The sequence below is a fragment of the Nesoenas mayeri genome (assembly GCF_963082525.1).
Source record: "Nesoenas mayeri genome assembly, chromosome: 24".
Taxonomy (NCBI): Eukaryota; Metazoa; Chordata; class Aves; order Columbiformes; family Columbidae; genus Nesoenas; species Nesoenas mayeri.
In genome coordinates, this window is record NC_137546.1 from 6,081,134 (window position 1) to 6,102,036 (window position 20,903).

At 48.6% G+C, this 20,903-nt stretch overlaps 1 protein-coding gene across 7 annotated transcripts in view; it reads right to left on the reverse strand.

Moving 5' to 3' along the window:
- Positions 1–20,903, reverse strand: part of EIF4G3 (eukaryotic translation initiation factor 4 gamma 3) — a 132,040-nt gene that overhangs the window by 56,205 nt on the left and 54,932 nt on the right. For 5 of the 7 annotated variants that reach the window (XM_080358641.1, XM_080358639.1, XM_080358643.1 and 2 more), the window contains 5 exons: positions 18,076–18,171; positions 13,645–13,677; positions 5,161–5,340; positions 4,422–4,536; positions 10–110 (listed from right to left, as the gene is read on the reverse strand). In XM_080358641.1, the coding sequence (XP_080214767.1) occupies positions 10–110; positions 4,422–4,536; positions 5,161–5,340; positions 13,645–13,677; positions 18,076–18,171 (525 nt within the window). The remainder of the gene's footprint in view (positions 1–9; positions 111–4,421; positions 4,537–5,160; positions 5,341–13,644; positions 13,678–18,075; positions 18,172–20,903) is intronic. The other 2 variants (XM_080358645.1, XM_080358640.1) reach the window with 1 other exon arrangement.

The window sequence follows — 20,903 nt, forward strand, 5'->3', positions numbered from 1 at the left end:
ATCACTCACCGTTTTCTTCTCTCTCTTGGCTGGCGGCGGCTGCTGCTGCTGCGTAGGCACGATGATGGGAGCCGACGGGTACACGGGCTGACTCGGGTAGAACGGCGTTCCTGGGAAACAAGAGGGGAAATCCAGTTGATTTTGGAACGAAACAAACCCAAGCGCAACCGGCCACCTGCTCCTTCCCTTCAAAATGCAGGATGACACCAAGTTGGGAGGGAGTGTGGAGCTGCTGAAGGCAGGAGGCTCTGCAGAGGGGTCTGGAGAGACTGGAACAATGGGCTGATTCCAATGGGATGAAGTTCAACAAGGCCAAGTGCCGGGTGCTGCCCTTTGGCCACAGCAGCCCCTGCAGCTCCAGGCTGGGCACAGAGTGGCTGCAGAGCAGCCAGGCAGAAAGGGACCTGGGGGACTAATGGACAGGAAGCTCAACAGGAGCCACAGTGTGCCCAGGTGGCCAAGAAGGCCAATGGTGTCCTGTCCTGTATCCAAACCAGCGTGGTCAGCAGGACAAGGGCAGTGACCCTTCCCCTGTGCTCTGCATTGGGGAGGCCACACCTGGAGTGTTGTGGTCAGTTCTGGGCCCCTCAGCTCAGGAAAGAGATTGAAGTGCTGGAGGGTCCAGAGAAGAGCAACAAGACTGGGGAAGGGACTGGAACACAAGCCCTATGGGGAGAGGCTGAGGGAGCTGGGCTTGTTTAGTCTGAAGAAGAGGAGGCTTAGAGCTGAGCTCAGCACTCTCTAGAACTACCTGAAGGGCAGTTCCAGCCAGGTGGGGATTGGGCTCTTCTCCCAGGCATCAGCAATAGGACAAGGGGCCATGGGCTTCAACTCTGCCAGGGGAAATTGAGGCTGGAGATGAGAAAGCAATTCTGTGCAGAGAGTGGTCAGGCATTGGAATGGCTGCCCAGGGAGGTGCTGGACTCACCGGCCCTGGAGGTGTTTAAACTGAGATCGGCCATGGCACTTAGTGCCATGATCTGGTCAATGGGCTGGAGTTGGACCAAGGGTTGGACTGGATGATCTCTGAGGGCTTTTCCAACCCAGTCCATTCTGTGATTCTGTGATTTCCAATGCCAACTGGTAACCAGCCTCTGTTTTCTCTCCCCCATCCCACTAAACCAGAAACTGCTCCTCCATAACAAGCAATTCAGGGATTTGTTCATATTTTCCTCCATGAACAGAAGAACCAACCATGTACATCTATTTCCAAGAAGCTTCTGATACCACAGGCAGGAACATAATAGTGGCCCATCCTCAGGCTCGTCGGACCAACAAACAGGTGGGTTTATTGTGGGGGTTTTTTGCCTTTGTAGAGAAATTCAGTCAAAACATTACACAAAGAAATTGCAAGGTCAACCGCAGCCTAGTTTAAAGCATAGCCAGAAAATTTAATTACAAGGCCTGTTCTTCTCATGCTGCAACACAAACCAGCACAACCGCGGTTACTACTGCAAAACGACACCGCGTCGTGGATTATCTTCATAATATCCAGTGCAGTTTCATTGGTTTTTTCTGTATGGAATGAGACCGGCTCAGAACGCCCGAGTGCTTTAAAAACGTGCCAGACATCAATGAAGGTTGTGGAATAGAGTTGTTTTCTGTCCGTGGATCAGATATCAGGTGAAGTTGTACAACGGTGCTGGGTTTTTTCCTTCTGCACATGGTTGGGGATGGACCCTCTGCTTGCATTTGCATCTGGAGAAATCTCTCTTATTCTTCAACTGAACCAACCTTTAAATGGGAAAGAAAATCTGTATCCTGTGTCTGTAATCAAAACAGGAGGTCAAGGTGGCAATTAAGGCAATTAAGGCGGCCTAGATGACTCGATAAACTTCTCATTCTGAACTCCAGGGCAGGCAGCGTGGCCTCAGGACACAGAATGTGTCCCCATTGCTTGGGAAGCAAAAATCCTCCATAAAACACCGATGAAGCTTCAGACTCTTGCGACTGACGCGTTGGCCAAGCGGGCAGGTGCACAAGGTGAGTGTGGAGAGAACGAGAGGCCAGGAGCAGGTCAGGGAGCCCCGCGATGCGCTCGCTACCTTGGCGTCTCATTTCCTAGAAACCCGATGGAATCGGCCGGTAGGGCCGTCCCGGCCAGAGAGGAGATTTTCCTTCAGGAAGGCTTGAAAAGAAAGCAAATGCTGAAAAGCAAAATCAGCTTCAGCGCAGAACTACAGCTCCTGCGGCAGCACGCCGGGCGTGTTTTCCAGCACAACGCCCTCTGCTCCCTTTGCCTTTCGCGCCTCTCCAGCCCATCGACAGCTCAGTCTTGCTCTCCCTCCCATTCAGCATCTCAAGGCCTTTCCCAACGCAGCACGGAAACCGGTACGAAAGAGAACGATAAACCACAGAACTACGGTGGTTGAAAACAAACGCACTGGCCGTCTTCACACGTTTTGCCTTCGGTGCTATTTTCCCCTTATCGTTTTCTATCCCGTCTGCCAAGCCGCGATGATTTTGCCGTCCGGCAGCCACACTCGCCGCCAAGTCCTGAGGTTTAAGGGAAAGGCCGGCGCTGGGTTGTGAATTTAGTCGTGTCTTAATACCACGAGCAGCTCCTGGTGAGACACTGAACATCTTCAAGCCCTGAATAAGTAGCGAGAGATCAACAGGAGGGAAAGGTGGACGAGCACAAGCAAACTCGTGATCCCAGCTCCTCGGGGCTCTGGTTTTGCTCCACAAGCGCAACAACCGAAAACTAAAAGATGACAGAGCTCTGTGCAAAAAACCAGGAGCGGAAAGGAACCAGGAGGGAAACTTTTCCAAATTATAGAAGTGAAGACAGATAAATGGCATTCGGCAAGCAGAACGGAAGCAAGCAGACCCGTAACAGCAGAAAAAATGAGGAATACGGGGGAATTTCCTCATTTAGCAGATTTGGTTTAAAGAGCCATTGCAATATTTCTGCTATTTTTTCTAGGATAAGCCAACAGGAAGTAGCTGCCTTATAATTGCTCTGTCTCCTTTCATTCAGGAATTGCATAACCGGGTTTGAAGGCTTCATGGCGACTTTTCAAAGGAGTCTCATTAGCTCTATATACACCCAATCCATTTAAAAAGCTATAAAAGGAAAAAGGAAAACAAAACAGAAAGAATCCAGACCTTCTGAAATAAGTAGGGAAGGAACTGGGGCTTTTCTCCCCTTTAAAAGGAATCTGTATTTGTGAATAGCAAATAGGCAGTTGTGCCAAGGGCGAGGGGTTGTCGTTCGGCCCACAAGGGAATCATGCGCTTGAAATGTCCGAAGCGCCAACAGCTCCACGCAGGGAAGGGGATGGATCTCTGCCCCGACAGATGCCGGGATGCACGTGAGCAATCAGTCCGAAACACAACTCAAATTTGATATCGAGAGGTGAAAACCCTTTGAAAATAGCACATAACAGGGTGACGAGGAGAATCACCCCTGTGGATTTTTCAAACGTGCCCATAAATGAGCAAGAGAAGGTAAGACGATAAAAAAGAAGTGACAGACATGATGGCAAGATACTGCATTGTGCGTCGCATCCGAACACGCTGGCGGGAGGTGACTTGTTTGGAACATCAAAACACAGATCACACAGAAACCTTCAGATGGGTGTATGATGTGTATCATCCATAGCAACGTGCTGCAATTAAGAAAGGACTTAATGACTTTGAGTAAAGGATGATCGCCAAGAGAAGACGTGTCGTGGGACACGGAAAGACGTGGGCTCTGCAAACGGGAACCAAAGCGGTGCCGGCAGAGCAAAGGATGTCGAGGTGCCGGCTGGATGGATCTCGGTGCTGAACACACAGCCACCCTGGTTCCAGGTGCAGCTTTGGAGCTCAACGCCTGCAGGAGTCAACCAAACATCCCAAATATAGCGCACCAACCAACCACAGCACACATGACAACGTTGGGCAACACCTCAACCCTTTCGCCTGAGAAGAGGCAAGACCAGGACGTGTCCGTGAAAAGGGTAAATTTCAGCTCGTGCGTGGGTTTGACTGGACTAACTTGATTTTTGCAGCGTTAGAGCGGTGAATCAGAGCACGGGGCTTGTTCTTTTCCCCTCACTGAACAAGGAACGGGGAACGCAAGGAAAAGAAACGCTAACTGGGAACATACCCAGGGCACAGCTCAATGGAAACCTTACACTCACAACACCTTACAAAATAATAACGATGGAGCAGGGAGGAGCAAATAACCGCTGTTCTTGTCCACATGTGCGTCTGGGTGTCCCTGCGAGCTGCAGCTTCTCCTGAAGCACTCGCACAAACGATCCTCTGTGACCGCACATAACAAAAGGCTGTGACACAACCACGCTGAGCGGCTGTTTGAACATCAACCCAAACGCTAATCCATCCGGCTCTTATAAATCTTCAGCTTTATGACAGGAAAAAAAAACACACCCAGAAAATACTGTTTTTCAAAGAAATCTCCAAGTAGAACTTACCGTAGGCATTGGGGAATTCTCCGGGACCTGGTCCTGGGTAAAAGGGTCCTGGTCCAGGGGGCTGCACGGGATACTGCTGGGGGGGCCCGACGTACGGGGGGCCGCTGGGACGGTACTGGGGGGAAATAAGTAACCAGCGCTTTACAAAGAGTCGGGCAACTTCATACTGTTACATAAACTGCGATCGAGGCCCCCAAATCAATAAGGATCTGATTATCAGTGGGTTTTGATCAGTGTGGATTTTCCTGCACCTCTTATCACTGTTCACAGCGGAACAACAGGATAACAAAGACATTAAACAAGATTACAATGCCTGTTTCTCCATCTGTACTGTAATTGTATTTTTGATTAAGAAATTTAAGTGTTTTGGATTCAGAAATGTCACTGTCAAGGACGGGTGAGTTGTGTCACCTACAGACAACACAGGGAGGACCTGAGAGCTCAAGTACAAGAGTCATTCCTCTGCTTTCAGTACTGTTGTGTTCTTATAAGGCCCAAGGTTTTAGAGTAATTGTAGAGTTATTAAGTCAATTTAGGTACATTTACAGCGCTAAACATTTTCCCAAAGCCAAAACTAGAATTCATTCTTCCTGCCTCGACACTCAGAAGAACCTCCCACCGAAAAAAGGACAAAGGCTTAAATATGTGACCATCGGCTTAACTTCACACCCCGAGACCCTGCGCTGGGTCTTGAGATGATCCGGATGGAGCGAACGCTGCTTTGTTTTGGCGTCTGTACCTGCGGAATGCAGTACTGGGGGCCCTGAGGCATGGGGTAGGGCATGGGCAGGTGATTGACCATCATGATATGCTGGTTGGTCTGGTACACGGCGGTGGGCGTCTGCGCGCCGGGACGGATGGAGGGGCTGCTGTTCTGGAGGGCGGCTCGCGGCGGCTGGATCTGCGGCCTCTGGAAAAACTGCGGCGGGGAAGAGAGAACAAAGAACCGGTCAGAAATTCCGGGGAAAACCATGGAAGTGCGGTGACAATGGTGCGGGGATAACGCTACTTCCAAAGGGTTGCCATGCGTTCCGAAAACTGCAGGACAATTGATGTTGATAGCAACATCGTGCTATAGCCTTCTGTTTTCCAAGGTAGAAAAAATAAGAAGCTTTCAACTGCAATAATTGTTTCTATCTACTGAGTTATAGATATACAGATATATAGATATATAGATATATAGATATATAGATATATAGATATATAGATATATAGATATATATATAGACTTTCTCTTTTTCAGAGAGAAAGTGAGAAAAATTACTTTTGTCAAACATATTTTTAATAAGGTGAGTTGATGGCCAAAAAAAGCCACCTTATAAATATGGGAGGGGAAGAAAACATCGAGGTGCCTGTTCCAATGCACCTCCAGAACAGCTAAAAAGCCAGATTTTACACAGTTACAGAATGTCCTGAGTTGGGAGGGACCCACAGGGATCGAGTCCAACTCCTGTCCCTGTGTAACACAACAAGAAGTTCACACCTTGTGTCTGAGGGTGTTGGAAAATGCTTCTTGAAACCTGTCAGGTTGAAGAGCTGAATAAGCAGATTTTTGCGAAGGCCAGAGGCGCCTCATGTCGATAGAAATGGAGGCCGGTGACTCGTCCTGCCCTCAGTTTTCAGAAAGCTGGCAAACCACAGTGGCACCCAACTTCGTACCGCGCTGCATGGAGTGATCCCCGCGCATGGACCGGGCCAGGACACCCATCGGCATCCAATGGCACCCATTGGTACCCAATGGCACCCACTGGTAGCCAATGGTACCCACCGGCACGCTATGGCACCCATTGGCAACCACTGGCACCCAATGGCACCCATTGGTACACAATGGCAGCCACTGGCACCCAGTGGTACCCACTGGCATCCAATGGCACCCACTGGTAACCAATGGTACCCACCAGCACCCAATGGCACCCATTGGTACCCAATGGTACCCAATGGCAACCACTGGCACCCAATGGCAACCACCGGTACCCAATGGCAACCATCGGTACCCAATGGTACCCACCGGCACTCAATGGTACCCATTGGTACCCAATGGCACACACTGGCACCCACCGGCACCAAGTGGCACCCACCGGCACCCGGGATGGACTCAGGCCCTCGAAACCCTCGCTCTGGAGCCTTCGCGATCTCCAAACTCGAGTCGTTAAGATTTGCATCAGATATTGACACGTTCGCTAACGGAGCGATGGTACCGAGTGACGGAGACACTTATGCCATGCAGAACCAGGAGTGGAAATTACCTGTATAGGTCTGAATCCTCCCTTCAAGAACGAAGCAAGAAAGCAGCAGGAAACAGAAAGAAAGCCAAGGGAAGAGCTTACAGATCAGTAGGAAGAGCAGGATTTCACATGCACCCTGATCGCACACCATTCCATCCTGCTTTGACTCATCTCTTATGGAAACAAGAAACAACGACACTGAACTGGTACCAAGGACTCTGCCAGAATCCCAAGGCTGGGGCACAAACTCCTCTAGACAAAATTCATATAGAAATATAAAAGCTTTAATAAACAGAAAAAAAACCCAAGCAAACCATGAGTAACTGCAGGAAATACGATACTATGGAAACACTTTGGATTTACTTTGTTCCTAAAGCATCAAATGTTTGTTTCTGGTCTCTCAGTGACACAAAGATAGTAAATAAAGCAGAAACCCTTGGGATTCGGTCTCCACTTCTGCACCAAGACTGCAAGGATAAGGAACGCCATGGATTTCATCGTTAAGCAAAATAATAATAATAATAGTTAGGTCATCACACATCACATCGAAGATTGATGAAATGCATTGATGGAAATAGTCTGATCATGAGAAGAAAAGAGACTGGTGACCAGTACAGAGTGATGGGATGAACTGGGCTGGTCTGCCAGGAGCGCGGGTGGGTGGAAAGAAGCTGTGGTGCCTCTATATGGGTATGAAAATGAGCTTAAAATGGTCATTCTGGTGCTGCTGAAGATTTCTGACACCCAAAGGTGTCCCCACAGCAAACGATTTCTCCAGGAAAGCCCCGGACGGCTCCGAAATCCGGACACCATTCAGAGCAAAATGTTTTATACCCCACCTTGTTAATCTGGATGAAGAATTGTGACCTGAACCAGGAGAGGGCAAATGTTGGGGAGAAAAGTTTGGCAGCACGGGTGTGGAAAGTGAACCAGAACAGCAACACATTTCCATGGGCTGCGCTAATGAAAACTGACTGCTTGTCCAGATGTGGGGGAACCACCCGAGCGCTGCACGAACCCCACGAATCCGTGGGGAAAGTAACTACAGTCTGCAACGTTTCAATAGCCAAAGACACCAAAAAGTGCAAAAGTCCTTTTGTCCTTCACTGCAAATCGCTGAATAATGACTATTTCTAAGCTGGTAGAGCAGAAGTCTCTCTAGAGTGGGGTGTGGGGGGGGAAATAATAACCCACATAATTCTGTGTCTATGTGGAGTGAAAATGGGCAGGAGGTTGAAGCGAGACCCGTCTCTCCCGGAGAAGCTGCAGGAGATGGGAGACCTGGACATGAACCTGCTCCTGGAGCTTCTGCTGCAATAACATCACCGAAACCACCGGGGAAAATCTGACAGAACCAGAAACTCCTTCTTTACGGATCTTGATGGATTGCTGTTGGTTTTAGCTGCTGGTGCCTATAAAACCATGGTCACGGTGCCATGGGAGCGCTGAGCAGAACGGGGACGGCTGGTGGGGAAAGTCCAGGTTGAAAAACCAACCTCTCAAAAGCAGCCCCCAGCATCGCAGAGGCAGCTCCAACCCGGGATGAGAACAAAGGAGGATTTCGTTACCAAAAGGGAGATGGACACGGCCAGAAGAAAAGCAGATCCATGATTCCACGCAACAAGACCGGCAGAAGCTCTTGGAAGCGCCACCCACAACACAATTTAATTACTTTTAGCTGCTCAAGGAAACTCAGTATCACCAGAGCACGGTGCATCTGATCGGCATGTGGGGTTTACTGTTCAAAACAATTCAGCTGGCAAACCGATTCATGCTCCGTCCTTGTTCCTGGCCCTCCAAAGCCAAGATAACGACGTTCAAAGTCATTCTTTGAAAGGTTTCAATATTCTGACTTGATTTGCTGAAAAATTCGTCTTGCAGAGTCGCAGACGACATTTCCAAGTCATGCTAATGACGTCCCGTGGGAGAACACCGGGAGACTGAAACCTCATCTGTTTTGTCTCTATTCCTTCCGATGAGCAGGGGACTTGGAGCGGAGCACACGCAGAGGATGGGGAGCAGGACCAAGGTGCCGTGGGCAGGTTTCCGATAGAAACCTGCGCTACACCAACCCTCCCTTCAAAAACCCACATTAATTCCTGTGCCTAACGATGGTCAAATCAGTGTCAAATGTTCTAAGTTGTTCAGCAACCAGTGAGGACCTGAGCTCAGTCCCAGCCCTTATCTATTAATCTCTGTTAGGCAGGGATCCTGTGGATCATCTTGGAGTCAGGACTAACAGGCCATAGGGGCTTTTATTATAATCATTATAACAACTTTTTCCTCCCGCTATACTTACAGAAAAGCACAATTAAACCCCTCTCAGGCATCGCTTTTATCGGCTGGTTTACTAAGCTCTCAGCATCCTTCATCTCCCTGCTCAAGGGTCAATCGCACCCGTGCTCCACCAGCGCTTCCCAGTACCCCCAGTACAGCAGCGGCAACTCCCTCTCTCAACTAGGAACATTCCAAGTGGTTTATCTACAGATTGCAACGCAGAAGGTGTTGCATTTTATAGAATAAAAGCTCGGCACTGAAACACCAGGGCCGGGCAGAGCCACCCATCACCTTCCTCCTTGCACAGCATCCCCGCGCCAGACGCATCTTCCACTAAGTTTGCTGCAGACACACACCTGCTAATTGCGCCGGAGTAATTAACACTGATCTTAAGGAAATTCGCTACGGACCTCTCAGCACTACCCTGCTATTTACTTCTTAGTCACTGCTATATATACCTGCCCCGATATCCTTTTATTAATCATCATCTTCTGCTTAATCACCTCCCCACACGACCCTGTGTTGAAAGCCTGTGGCCGGCCACGCAGATAAGAGCTGTCAGCTCGAAAAGTCGATGATCACAGAGAGCACCAACCTCCTCCTGATAACCCGCCACTCCATTTTCATCGATTTCCTATTTTCTCTGTGTTTCTAAGCCATTGCTCGCAGTGACCTGGCAGTGCAGCGCTCCCTCCCGCTCTACAAGTGACGCTCAAGAATCCAATAGAGGACTGAAAACAAACCTGTGCTCAGCTTAGCCCGTCAAACACAACGTGCACAAGCACCCGGCTATTTTTTTCTAGATCGGATCAACGTAATGGGTCCACAAAGCCCTGCAGAGGGTTGTGGAGAAGTGAAGCAAAAGGAAAACTCAACAAGTTGTCAACAAATCAAACCACACAGCCAAGCTCTCCAGTTGAGCTTCTCACACCCCTGTTATTAATGTTTAGTCTTTTTGGTCCCACCAAGAAGGCTGGTGGGATAACCCGACCCTGGCCTGGCCGAGGAGGCGTCTGCACCGGCAATACGGCAGGAACCACGTCTGCTTGCGGATGAAAACTGGCACATGATTGTCTTGCCAACTTCAGCACAGGCACCGGGCTCAGCTGAGGAGCCACAGCCTTGAGATGGAAAGATCTGGTGCCAGAAGCTGCAACAGAAAGTCATAGAATCCCAGAGCAGTTTGCGTTGGAGGGACCTTCCCAGCCCCCCAGTGCCCCCCCTGCCATGACAGGGACATCTTCACCAGCTCAGGGTGCTCAGAGCCCCGTCCAGCCTGGCCTGGGATGTCTCCAGGGATGGTTCAGCCACCACCTCTCTGGCCAACCTGGGCCAGGCTCTCACCACCCTCAGGGCCAACAATTTCTTCCTCATGTCCAGCCTGAATCTCCCTCCTTTAGTTTAAACCATCACCCCTTGTCCTATCTCAACAGGCCCTGCTCAAAAGTCTGTCCCCTCTTTCTTCTCAGCCCATTTTAAGTCCAGAAAGGCCACACTAAGGTCTCCCTGGAGCTTCTCTTCTCCATCCGAACCCCCCAACTCTCTCACCTGTCCCCAGCAGAGCTGTTCCAGCCTCGGGTCATTCCTGGGGCTCCTCCGGCCCCGCTCCAGCAGCTCCATGTGTGTCTGTGCTGAGGACCCAGAGCTGGATGCAGTTTTATAATTTACTAAATGATTAAATTGGGGGGACAAAACCCATTTTTGTGTCAACCACGGGATTTAAAAGCTCCTTTACGTGGTTGTGGATGCAGCCGGAGCAGCGACTACGGCAGCCGTCCCTGATCGCTTTCTACGCGAGATGCTCCAAAAAGCTACAAAACGCTTAGTCCTGAGTCGTCCCACGGAGAAAATCCCCGTCCCCTCCACATCACGAGGCTGTTCAACAACAGCACATGGCCCAACGCAGCTCTCTGCCGTACAAACTGCACCCAAAAGCCCTCGAGTAACCCCGAGCTAAAACTGGTACTAACCCTGGCAATCACACTCTATATGAGTCTGCAATAACCAGCAAACTAATTTCAGTTTTAAGTCAGAGCGGGAACTGCGGCATGTCAGTTCGTACTTGTTCTTATTGCTGTTTTTAATTACATATCCATTTTAAAATAACCCGTATGCTCCTGAAGTCGCCTCTTAAATTAAGGACATTTGGGATTAGAAGGAACCGGTGATTTTCGGTTGTGCTTGGTGAGGATCAGAAGCAAAAGCGACTCGGGAGCCTCATTCAGACAAACCCAGGACGTTCTGTGCATGAAGCTGGAACCAGAGCAACCCCGGGCGGGACAGCAACCGGCTCCGCTCCAGAGAAACACAAGTTGATGGGATATTTGAAGACATTATACTGGAACAAACCACCCCGTAGGGCCCATTTTCTCTCTCCCGTGAGACTTTCTCAGGTGTTACTGGAATCGAGGATTGCTGATCCACATTTAACTTGGCATCAGAACCACCGCACCCGTTGCCATTTCATTTGAACTATTAGCACAGCATCCTAAAGCTCATTTTAATATTCTACTTTATAAAGAGTTTAATCACACTTTATCAACTGCCCATCAACACCAGGACGGGCATTCCCATCTGAGAGAAAACTGCTTTTAAAGTTACCAGTCGACTTCAGGTGCTTAATTTGAGGAAAGACCTAATAATTAGAGGAAATAACATCAAAGAATAATCCATTATTTGACTGAAAAAGACACAGAATCAATACGAGGTATGTGGTAATAAAAACCACCCTGGGACCAACACAGGAACTGTTACAACCCTCATTTTGCTGCTGCTTTCTTGGAAGAGCATGTTATACTGTTGCAACAAATATTAATGCCGCTACAGTCAATTGATGGACTTGTTTACCACTTTTTAGGTTATAAAATCGCAGTCTCTATGCCTATTACTACATTACACAATTTAAGTATACGTTTTCCATGTGAAAATAACTGTTTATTGCGGTCTCAAAGTTTTGGGGTTGGGATGAAGTTGCTTTAAAAGCCACGACCTGCATGGATCAATGGCCAAAGTCCCTTTTTCCACCCCAAACCTGCACCACGGGCACAGACTTTTGGATTAAAAGGAATAAACAGCCCGTCCTGATGTAACTGGGAATAGAGCCTGAACTGCTTTTCATACAGTGACAGCTTCTCCAGGATAATTATAAGCAGACTGCAAATGTAACTGCAACAAATGTAAATACGTAGTGATCAAAATCAGGAAAACGCTTGGAAATGACAAGTTCTTTCCAAAACACTTGGAGATGATGACATTTAACCTACAGGAGGGGCCATAATTGGGTCCGAAGGCAAGTTTTATATTGATTTATGACAGGTGGGTGGTGGAGTCACACCAGCAAAGCCACAAAGAACCCAAATCCTTCCCTCAACACTGTGCTGCTCGAGCCTCGTGCTCCAAAACCCACTCGCACCGAGCTCAGTGATTTCTATTACATTGAATAATTTGCCTTAGTAACGACTTAAAGAACTAATGAGTTTCTGAGCAGCATAAACACGGACCTGAAGTGAAGGCCAAGAAGAGAAGTATCTAACAAGACGCTCATTCCATCGCTCCCCGCGGTGCCCGGTCGCCCTGCAAACATCCCTCTCCATGCACTACAATACGCTGCTCCTCCCTCCCATGGCGCTCACCTGCCAGCAAACAAGCGCAAACGCCTCCTTCTGCCTTTTAAGCCTTTTTTTCTGGAAGGATGCTGCTCTATGAGGCGAAAGGAACAACGACGATCAGGTTTTTGGGTGGCTGTGCCCACTTAATGCACTTACCTGCTCCCCCGAGGTGGGATTGCCCCGGGTGCTCCGCTCTATCAAACCGCTCAGACTAACAGGAGCAAAGTGAGACCGGAATAATTCCCCTTCCGTGCCTTAAGCTCCTGTCCCGGCATCACCAGAGTTAAAGGGATTTTGGTTCTCCTGTTAACTTGGTGGAAACAACGTGTTCCTTCCACATCAAAGGAGGGAAAAGCGACACGAGAACAAGCGAATCCGGGAGAACGTTCCTGCGCTGGCCGTCCCACCCATCGGTGCCACTTCTGCCCATCGGTCCCCAGGAGGTGACAGAAAAACCAACTATAGACACCGTGCTGAGGACAGGAGGGACTTGGGCGGCTCAAGAGGTTTTGGGGGTATTTTTGCTACCCTGAAAGTGCTGCCTGTGAGTTCCGTGAGCCAGAGCTATTCCTAATTGTCATTCTTCTTAATCAAGTGGCTCCTCATGAAGCAGCGGGAATAACACAGAGATCCCTACAGGTCTGGCTTTTGCAGGGTAAAACCAACATGAAACAACGTAATAACATCACCAAGAAACAACGAGAAATGTGCTCCAAGCCTGAAAAATCTGATTTCCTGTGGATGCGAACGCCCGGTTCTCATCAACATCTTCAGCTCTGGCACCTCCATCCACCCGCCAGTTTGGGAAACACTCGGCAAAGCTTCTAGCGACTCGAGTGAACCTCAAATACCTGTCCACGATCCCTCTGGGTTCTCCTTTCCTATGGAAAGGTGTTAATTGGGGTGGTTAATGAGCGCGGTGACCCCGATCGAGGATTGCAAGTGCTACTGCGTGCCGCGAGCGGCTTGTTAGCGGGTTACGCGTGTGCTAAAAACTAACGGGGCTGGTTCCAAAACGAGCCTGGGTTCTGAGTTAGTGGGTGAAGCGCCTCCAACCACCCGCCCCCCCCAAGTAATTAGTGTAGGATGCAAACGAAGGGGCGGGTACTGTACCTGGTGATGGGCAGGTCGAGGCCCCGCTGCAAACTGGGGAAAGGCGGGAGAAACAAACACAAAAGGAAAGGCACAAAGAGTCAGAAACACCACAACGGAACCAAAATGTCACACTCTATGCAAAATAAACCCACAAGAAAAGAAAAAATAATTAAAAAAATTAAAATAATAATAATAATAATAATCAATAATAATAATAAACCAAACCACAGAACAGTCAAAAGCTTTGCGGCAGGACAGTGACAGACAGGTACTGAGATTTAACATGGTGCGCTGCTCGAGAGCCAAAGCTGCCGGGTATGTAAAGGCGCTCTATGGACGCAGGCATTCCTCATCCTGCCTGAGAACAACAATCAGTAAAAGAAAAAGGAATAAAACCAAAAGAACAACTCAAAACAAGCAGCGGTGGAGATTTTAAACCGTTTAAGGCGGAGGGAAATGGTTAAAGCAGCCGGACTCGGAGCTGTTCCAAAGGTTTGGTGGGAGCGGAGGATGGAGACTGATGGCAGCAGAGCCACGGGCCGCGTCCCGCCGGCGGGAAAACCCTGCGAGGCAAAGACCGGCAGCTCTTTGCACGTACACACAGTGTCGTTGTGTTTTCGGCTTGGGTTTTGTCCATAATTATCACAATCTAACGCTCTTTGGAGCCGGAGCCATTGGCTGGATGGAGATCGGGAGCTGCTGGTTCCCTGAGCTCAGGTCACTAAGTCACCTCCCATCCGCTCGGGTTCCGTCGGGGGGAGCGTCATGGGAATTTAAGATGCTCAGTAAACATTAAAAGCGTTTTCCAATAGGTAACTGATTGTTAAAATCGAAATAAAAATGAATGCAAGAAATGGAAAATAGAAATAAAGATGACGAGGTATCCTCTTCCATCTTTCAACCCTTAACTCTCTGTGTAACGAGCAGAGCTCCATGATGAAATCTATTCGTAACAGCTCCAACAATTAAATGGAGCAAACGAAATGAGAACCTGCGGTGGTTTTTTAGGCACCACGTGGCCAGTGTGATGGTTCAGTGATCAGCTCAGCCCACCCGCACCCTCCGCCCGCCCAGGGTCAGCAGCGCTGCCTCCTAATTAATTACTCATCTCCTTAATAAGAGATCTTTGCGGTAAGAAAAACGCCTGGGGTTCACTTGCAGCTCTACCTCCCAGATAGTTTAATGCCATCAAACGTGAAAAGCAACGTATGAATGTTCACCGGTCCAGGTGATTCCTTCTACCTTCACCTCATTCCTTCTTCCTTCACCCCATTCCTTCTACCTTCACCCCATTCCTTCTACCTTCACCTCATCGCGACACTTGGGCGAAAAGTCACCAAAACCTTCGGAAACAAGAAAATACGCGCAGACTTTCTCTAGCACGAGACGAAGGAGTGAGCTGCACTGATTCACCGCTTTTCCCACCCTTCAAAAACTTTCCCTAAGCCTTATGTTAAAGAAAAAAGGGGAAAAGCACAATTATCGTGTAAGATGAAAGAGCTACAATGTCAGTTTTCGTAGCGAACCGCAGGCCAGAAGCGCTGGGGGCTCTCAGCATCCTCACAGGGCTCGGGGGGATGAGGACGAAAGCAAAAGAGGTGCAAAAACCTCATGTGGCTTCATTTCAGGGCCCGAGTTCCCCTCTGGTCACTGTTCCACAGGACAGATTCCTTCTCGCCGTGTTTAAAACTGGAAGCTTATCAAGACGCTAAAGTGTATTCCACAGTGAAAAGTAATATGTGTTATAAGGGGAAAAAAAATAAAGAAACAAAATAAAACCTCAAAGTTAGTGAAAAACGTCCTAATCTATTTTGGTCACCATTGGCTATTGATTTTAATTTTTTAAAAATAATACAGATTGATAGGATTTTTTCCTATTAATAGCTGTAAGCAACAGAACAAACTGTAGTCACCGCTGGCTCGGATTCAGACACTTGGGGTTGGTTCTTTTTTCCTCAGATGAAGGCAGGAGATAGAAAGGAAAACGTCTCGATGACATCTGGGTCGGAGGTTTCTGCCCCCAATGCTCCTCGTGGTCCTGCTCTCTGCTCTCTTAACAGCGGGTTAAGTTTTCTATCTCGAGCTGGGATCGCTCAAACCCATCACTTTTGGTTTGTTTTTCGGGAAACCTCCTCAATCGGACGCTTTGTGTTAAAATCACCTGGTGCTCGGGGGCGTCGGATAATTTTCGACTCTGATTTCTTTTTAATTCCTTTGAAATTAGTGATGCTACAATGCTAATGGGGAGGAAACGAAGCCGGTTGGACTGCAAAGGCGGGAGCAGGAAAACCGGAGCCCGGCAATCGCCAGCGGCCCTTGGATATAGAATGGGGACGGAGGCAACTCCGGCTGCTCGAGGAAGCGGAATTGGGGTGATCCTGCCACCTTCCTCGTCCCCTCTTCACCCTCCCCTCGCCACCAACAAACAAAAGACGGGTTAAAAAATAAATACAAAAAAAAAGAAATCGAAAGTAAATCAATCCCAGAACAGAATGCAAGAGGAACTTGGTCTTGCATTCGTTTGGGGGTGGGATGAGATGCGACGGGTGCGGCGTTTAGTCATGGGGTGGAGATGGGCGGGAGCAGCGTGATGGCAAATACACGAGAGCTTCCAAATCAAACAGAAAAATGGCTGACGGTTGCGGACAAATTCTACCTCAATAATGGGGCCAAAATTCTGCAATTTGATGTATTTTCCGGCCGAATTTCCTGAAGGTGTTATCGCAAAGTCGCCCTGGTCTCCGTCCTGCGCCAGGTCAGACCCTTCCCACTGCAACGGGGCCCCTGCGGCGCCCCCGACCCGGCGGAAGGCGCCAGGGCAGCTCATGCTTTTAGCAAAGAAGCAAAAAAATCAGTGCATTTCTGTAGATCAGCCAACGCAAAAAATAATAGATGTGGTCATAATCAGAATTAAAAAAGAATAATAAATTAAAGGACGAAATAAAACCGGTGCCGTCGGCACAATTGCCTGCAAGAAGGAGTACAGTTTGTTATATTGCTTACAATGCAGTATTTTATCCAGCCTCTTCCAGCCAGGGACCTGTAAACCGGACTCTGTTCCAAAACCTTCCTCCTCTTCCAGTTGTCTGTGCAATGTATTGGCACTGTCCTGCTGGGCTGTCAAAGAAACTGGTTTAGAGACGCAGCTCTTCAGTCAGGCTCGTGCTCCAGTTCTAACCACGTCAACTCGCTTGTGCTTTTCCGTCATTCGAGGGAAAGGAGATGATTATACTTACTGAGCAAAGAGGGGGTTTAACCATCACTATCGCACGGTACTGAGCGGGTAAAGGAAGGGGGGGTGCTGTGCACATCACGGAAACTTCAGCAAAACGGGCGTTCATTGGTTTGTTCATCGACAGAGAGGTTAATGAGCGTCTGAATTAACCCTCCTGCGAATCCTCGGAGGTGAAACCTCCAGAATTAGGGAAAGCGCATCAGTGTGGCTGCACACGGGGGAAATCTTGCCCTGTACATATATATATGTATGTATATATACCTGTTCTGCGGACAAACGCAGGATTCCTATCTGGGAGACTTTTGCTGCCACGGAGCAGCAGTTTTTCTCTTACTTTAAAACAAGAAGAGCGCTGGGAAGGTAAAAGGGGTTTTAGGTAACCTGGAAGCGTTGTGACGTGAATACTGATCGGTGAGAGGCACAGGGATTGCTGCTCCCTTGGCTCCGTGAGGCTTGAGACACTGGGATGGTCAATAATTCACCCGGACGGTCAGTAATTCACCGGCACGGTGAGTAATCCACTGGGATGGTCAATAAGCTCCCTAAAGCCCCTGGAGGGTCTCCTGGTGTTGCATGGAACTGCGCTACAAGCAGATATTCCCCCCAAAAAAGAGCCTGGTTTGGGGAAGCCAAGTCCTATGGTAGCAGAGCAGTGTTACAATATACACCCATAAAATAAAATTAATGAAAATAAATTACAGAGGACAATCAAACCTGAGGTTGGGTGGAAAAGGGGCCTCCGACAAAAAGATGCGGGGATGAAGCTCTGGGTGAAAAGTGGAAGGTGCTGGTGGAAATAAGGGGAAATAACACCCAGAGGCCACACAGAATCGCTTTGGTTTACTGAGCTTTGGGCTTTAGGAAATACCTCCTTAAAGAAAAAAATACAAATAAAAGAAAATGAAGGAAAGAGAAAGATTCTGGGAATGAATCTAAACTCTAAAATGAGGTGAAGCTGAAAGCAACTACGCTACAAATAAATCGTGTTATTGGGATGTAGATGAGAATCCGTTGGTTCTTTGCTGATAAATCACTTGAAAAGGTAAATCATGCTACCAGGGTAGAGTGTGAAAAATTCAATGGAGATCTGCCATTTGGAACGTGCTTCCAGACTGAAGGTCCAGAGAACCGGCCAAGACACACACGGACAGACGGACAGACACCCAAACGAGGAAAAAAAGCCCGTAAAAGGAGGGAAATGAGGGTTCTCTTACCGGCGAGCGGGTCTGGGGCTGCGTGTTCATGGTCTGCGGGGCCGGGGGATACACCAGCGTGGCCGGGGCCGCATTCTGTCCTGAGGGGTACGGAGCCTGCGGGCAACGAGAAAACGACACCGCGATGGAGTTTAGCCAATAACTCACCCCAAAAGAGGAATTCAAACACGTTATCAGATGGGCGGCTGATGAGCGTCAAGGTTAAATGACATAGAAAAAGAGCAGGTGATCATCGTCTTCTCGTCAAGAAGCCTCCTCTGAACCTATTTGCAAGGAAATCCTCATCGGAATCGCTGAGAAATCCTCCAAAATCAGACAAATGACAAGAAACAAGCTGAACACGGGCTGCTTTAGTGTTTGCAATGCAACGAAACGGCCCCGAATGGATCCAGATGTCAGGCAGATTTCACAATAGTTCCGCTGGTTTCAATGGGCCATTTATCCCACCAGCTGCTCCCCTCGTGTCGTCTGCCCAAAGTCACACCAAACTGGAGCTGTAGATTACACCATTTAACGAGACATTCAGGAATAACTTTTCGGAGCACCGTTTTCCCTTTTTTTAATATAAATATATATATATATAAATTACCTATTTTTTTAAAACAGTTTCTTATTGCAATGGCACAAACCCCATCGCCGCAGCCTCAGCTTTCAAGAGGAACTGGTCCCAACACGCCGCCCTGTATCTCCTGCACAACCTCGCCACAAATCTGCTCTAAAACATCGCGATCACCTGCTGAAATACCCTTGTCTTTGAAATTCATGGCCCTTGCATTAAATTTCAAGAGCAAATCTAAGGAATAAAGGGAAACACTCTAGTGCGTATGGTGGTATCGAGATGTTTCACCGCACCAGCCCGCAGGGGCATCTCGGGGTATCATTGATTTGAACTGGGCTGTGTTTGATTTGAATAATTAAGCGCTTAAACAATAAAACCGAAGTTGTAGTTGGGAGGTGTCATGGGTGCACCCCGAGGTTGGTTTAAGGGACAACAGGGTCCAAAGCAACTTTGATTAAACGGGTGAGAAGCAGGGTTTTAGCACTCCAAAAGTGACTTAAATACAGGTTTGGATATCAGTTGAGGAAAGTTATTAAGGGGCAGCAACTAATCCAACAGGAGATCCACAGAGTGCATGCACGTGGCTGCACCAAAACAATGCCGGCGCCGGCCCCGAGTCCGGGAAGAGTCCACACCTGCCTGATACGGTGTGGGGTTATTGTAAAGGGATACATGTGCTTGTATTGAGTATGGAAAGTGTACACTCGTGATTCTGCGAGGGGAAATTTATAATACACTCGCAATCCTGTGAGGGTTAATTCACGTGTAAATGTGCACGGAATATTACACGTGTTCATGTGGAAGCACAGGAGGAAAGTACACTGGCGATTGTGCGAGGATTAATTTGTACACGTGCTCGTATTGAGCACGGAAAGTATAAATACACGTGCAAATGTGCACGGAAAGTAGATACACTCGCAACCCTGCGAGGGTTGATTTTCCTCACCCCCGTGGCGGCGAGGCGAGCGGGGTCTCCATCCCGGGGGCTCTCGGTGGCAGCATCTCGCTTGTAACTCCAAGAGATCCACGACAAGGGATGGAGTCTCGACGAGAGTCCCGTTGTTATAGGCTGATCAGATCTGACTGTGGGCATTCCAGAAGCTTCTCTGCACCCCCACCCTGGCTGTGGGTGCCCCTGAAGCCTCCAAACACCCCCACACTGGCTGCGGGCGCCCAGCGGCTCCCTGGGCCTCGGCGCTCCCTTCTCCCTTCTCCCAACGGCCCTGGCCAGGGGCTCTGGGGCCAAAGGAAAGAAGCTGTCGGCCTCAAGCAGCAGAGAGAGGGAGATGTGTCTGATCCTGCCACGATGAAGGAGGGAGGGGGAGAGAGGGGGGTTTGCATCCTGCCACAGTAGGTCAAAGCTGTTTGTATGATGGAAAGGAAAAGAGAAGCTTAAAAAACTTGAGCCATCAAGAGGGGTGATCCAGCATGAAACCGCAACCTCTGGTGTAGGCGAATACTTCAAGGAGTGGTGTAGAAACAACGCAAAATGTGCTGGAAAAACCACAAAAACAGGCTAGAAAACACACCAAAAGTGCTATTTCTAGAAAGAAAGCCCTGAAGCGTGTGAAACTTCGAGTTTGAATTAACAAAGCAGGCCAAACATCATCAGGCGTGTTCTCACTTCCAAGGTAGAGCCAACCAGTCCTTCCAACATGTAGGACGTGGGTACACAAGGAAAATAAAGCAATTGAAGGGACTGGGTTTGGAGCAAGAATGAGCAGTGTCCTGGGCCTCCAGGACACACCTGTTAACTCTCTTTTTCTTCTATTTCATCCCTAGACATAAAATCCCTGCTTAATCTCCCACTGATCACAACGTAAGGTCAACAGAAACGTAGTTTAGAAACAATCCAACCAAGGGATTTTGCATATTGTTCTGGCTCAAAGACACATAAAAACATTCATCTCCAAGCACATCACTAGATCTTTGAGGTGATTTAGGACACCAAAGCACACCTGGGGGAATATTGAGCTGAAGAACCTTGTTGTGTGGTGGTTTAGTGTCTATGCAGCAGCAAAGACTCTGGTTCGAGAGCAATTCATCGGCTCCCGTAACCCGTGGCAGGGGAGCAGGGCAGGTTTGCCACTGCCCGTCCTCTCGGGAGCTCATTTGCTCCAACCACCTCCAACCACGCCTGCATTAACAATTAATTAACGAGAAGTCTTCTAATTTTTTGAACACGTCAGATGCAGCATCATGTATTTGCCCCTTTCATTTTTGATTCTGCTTGAGCTGTTGGTGCCCACGCCAGATAATCAACACTACA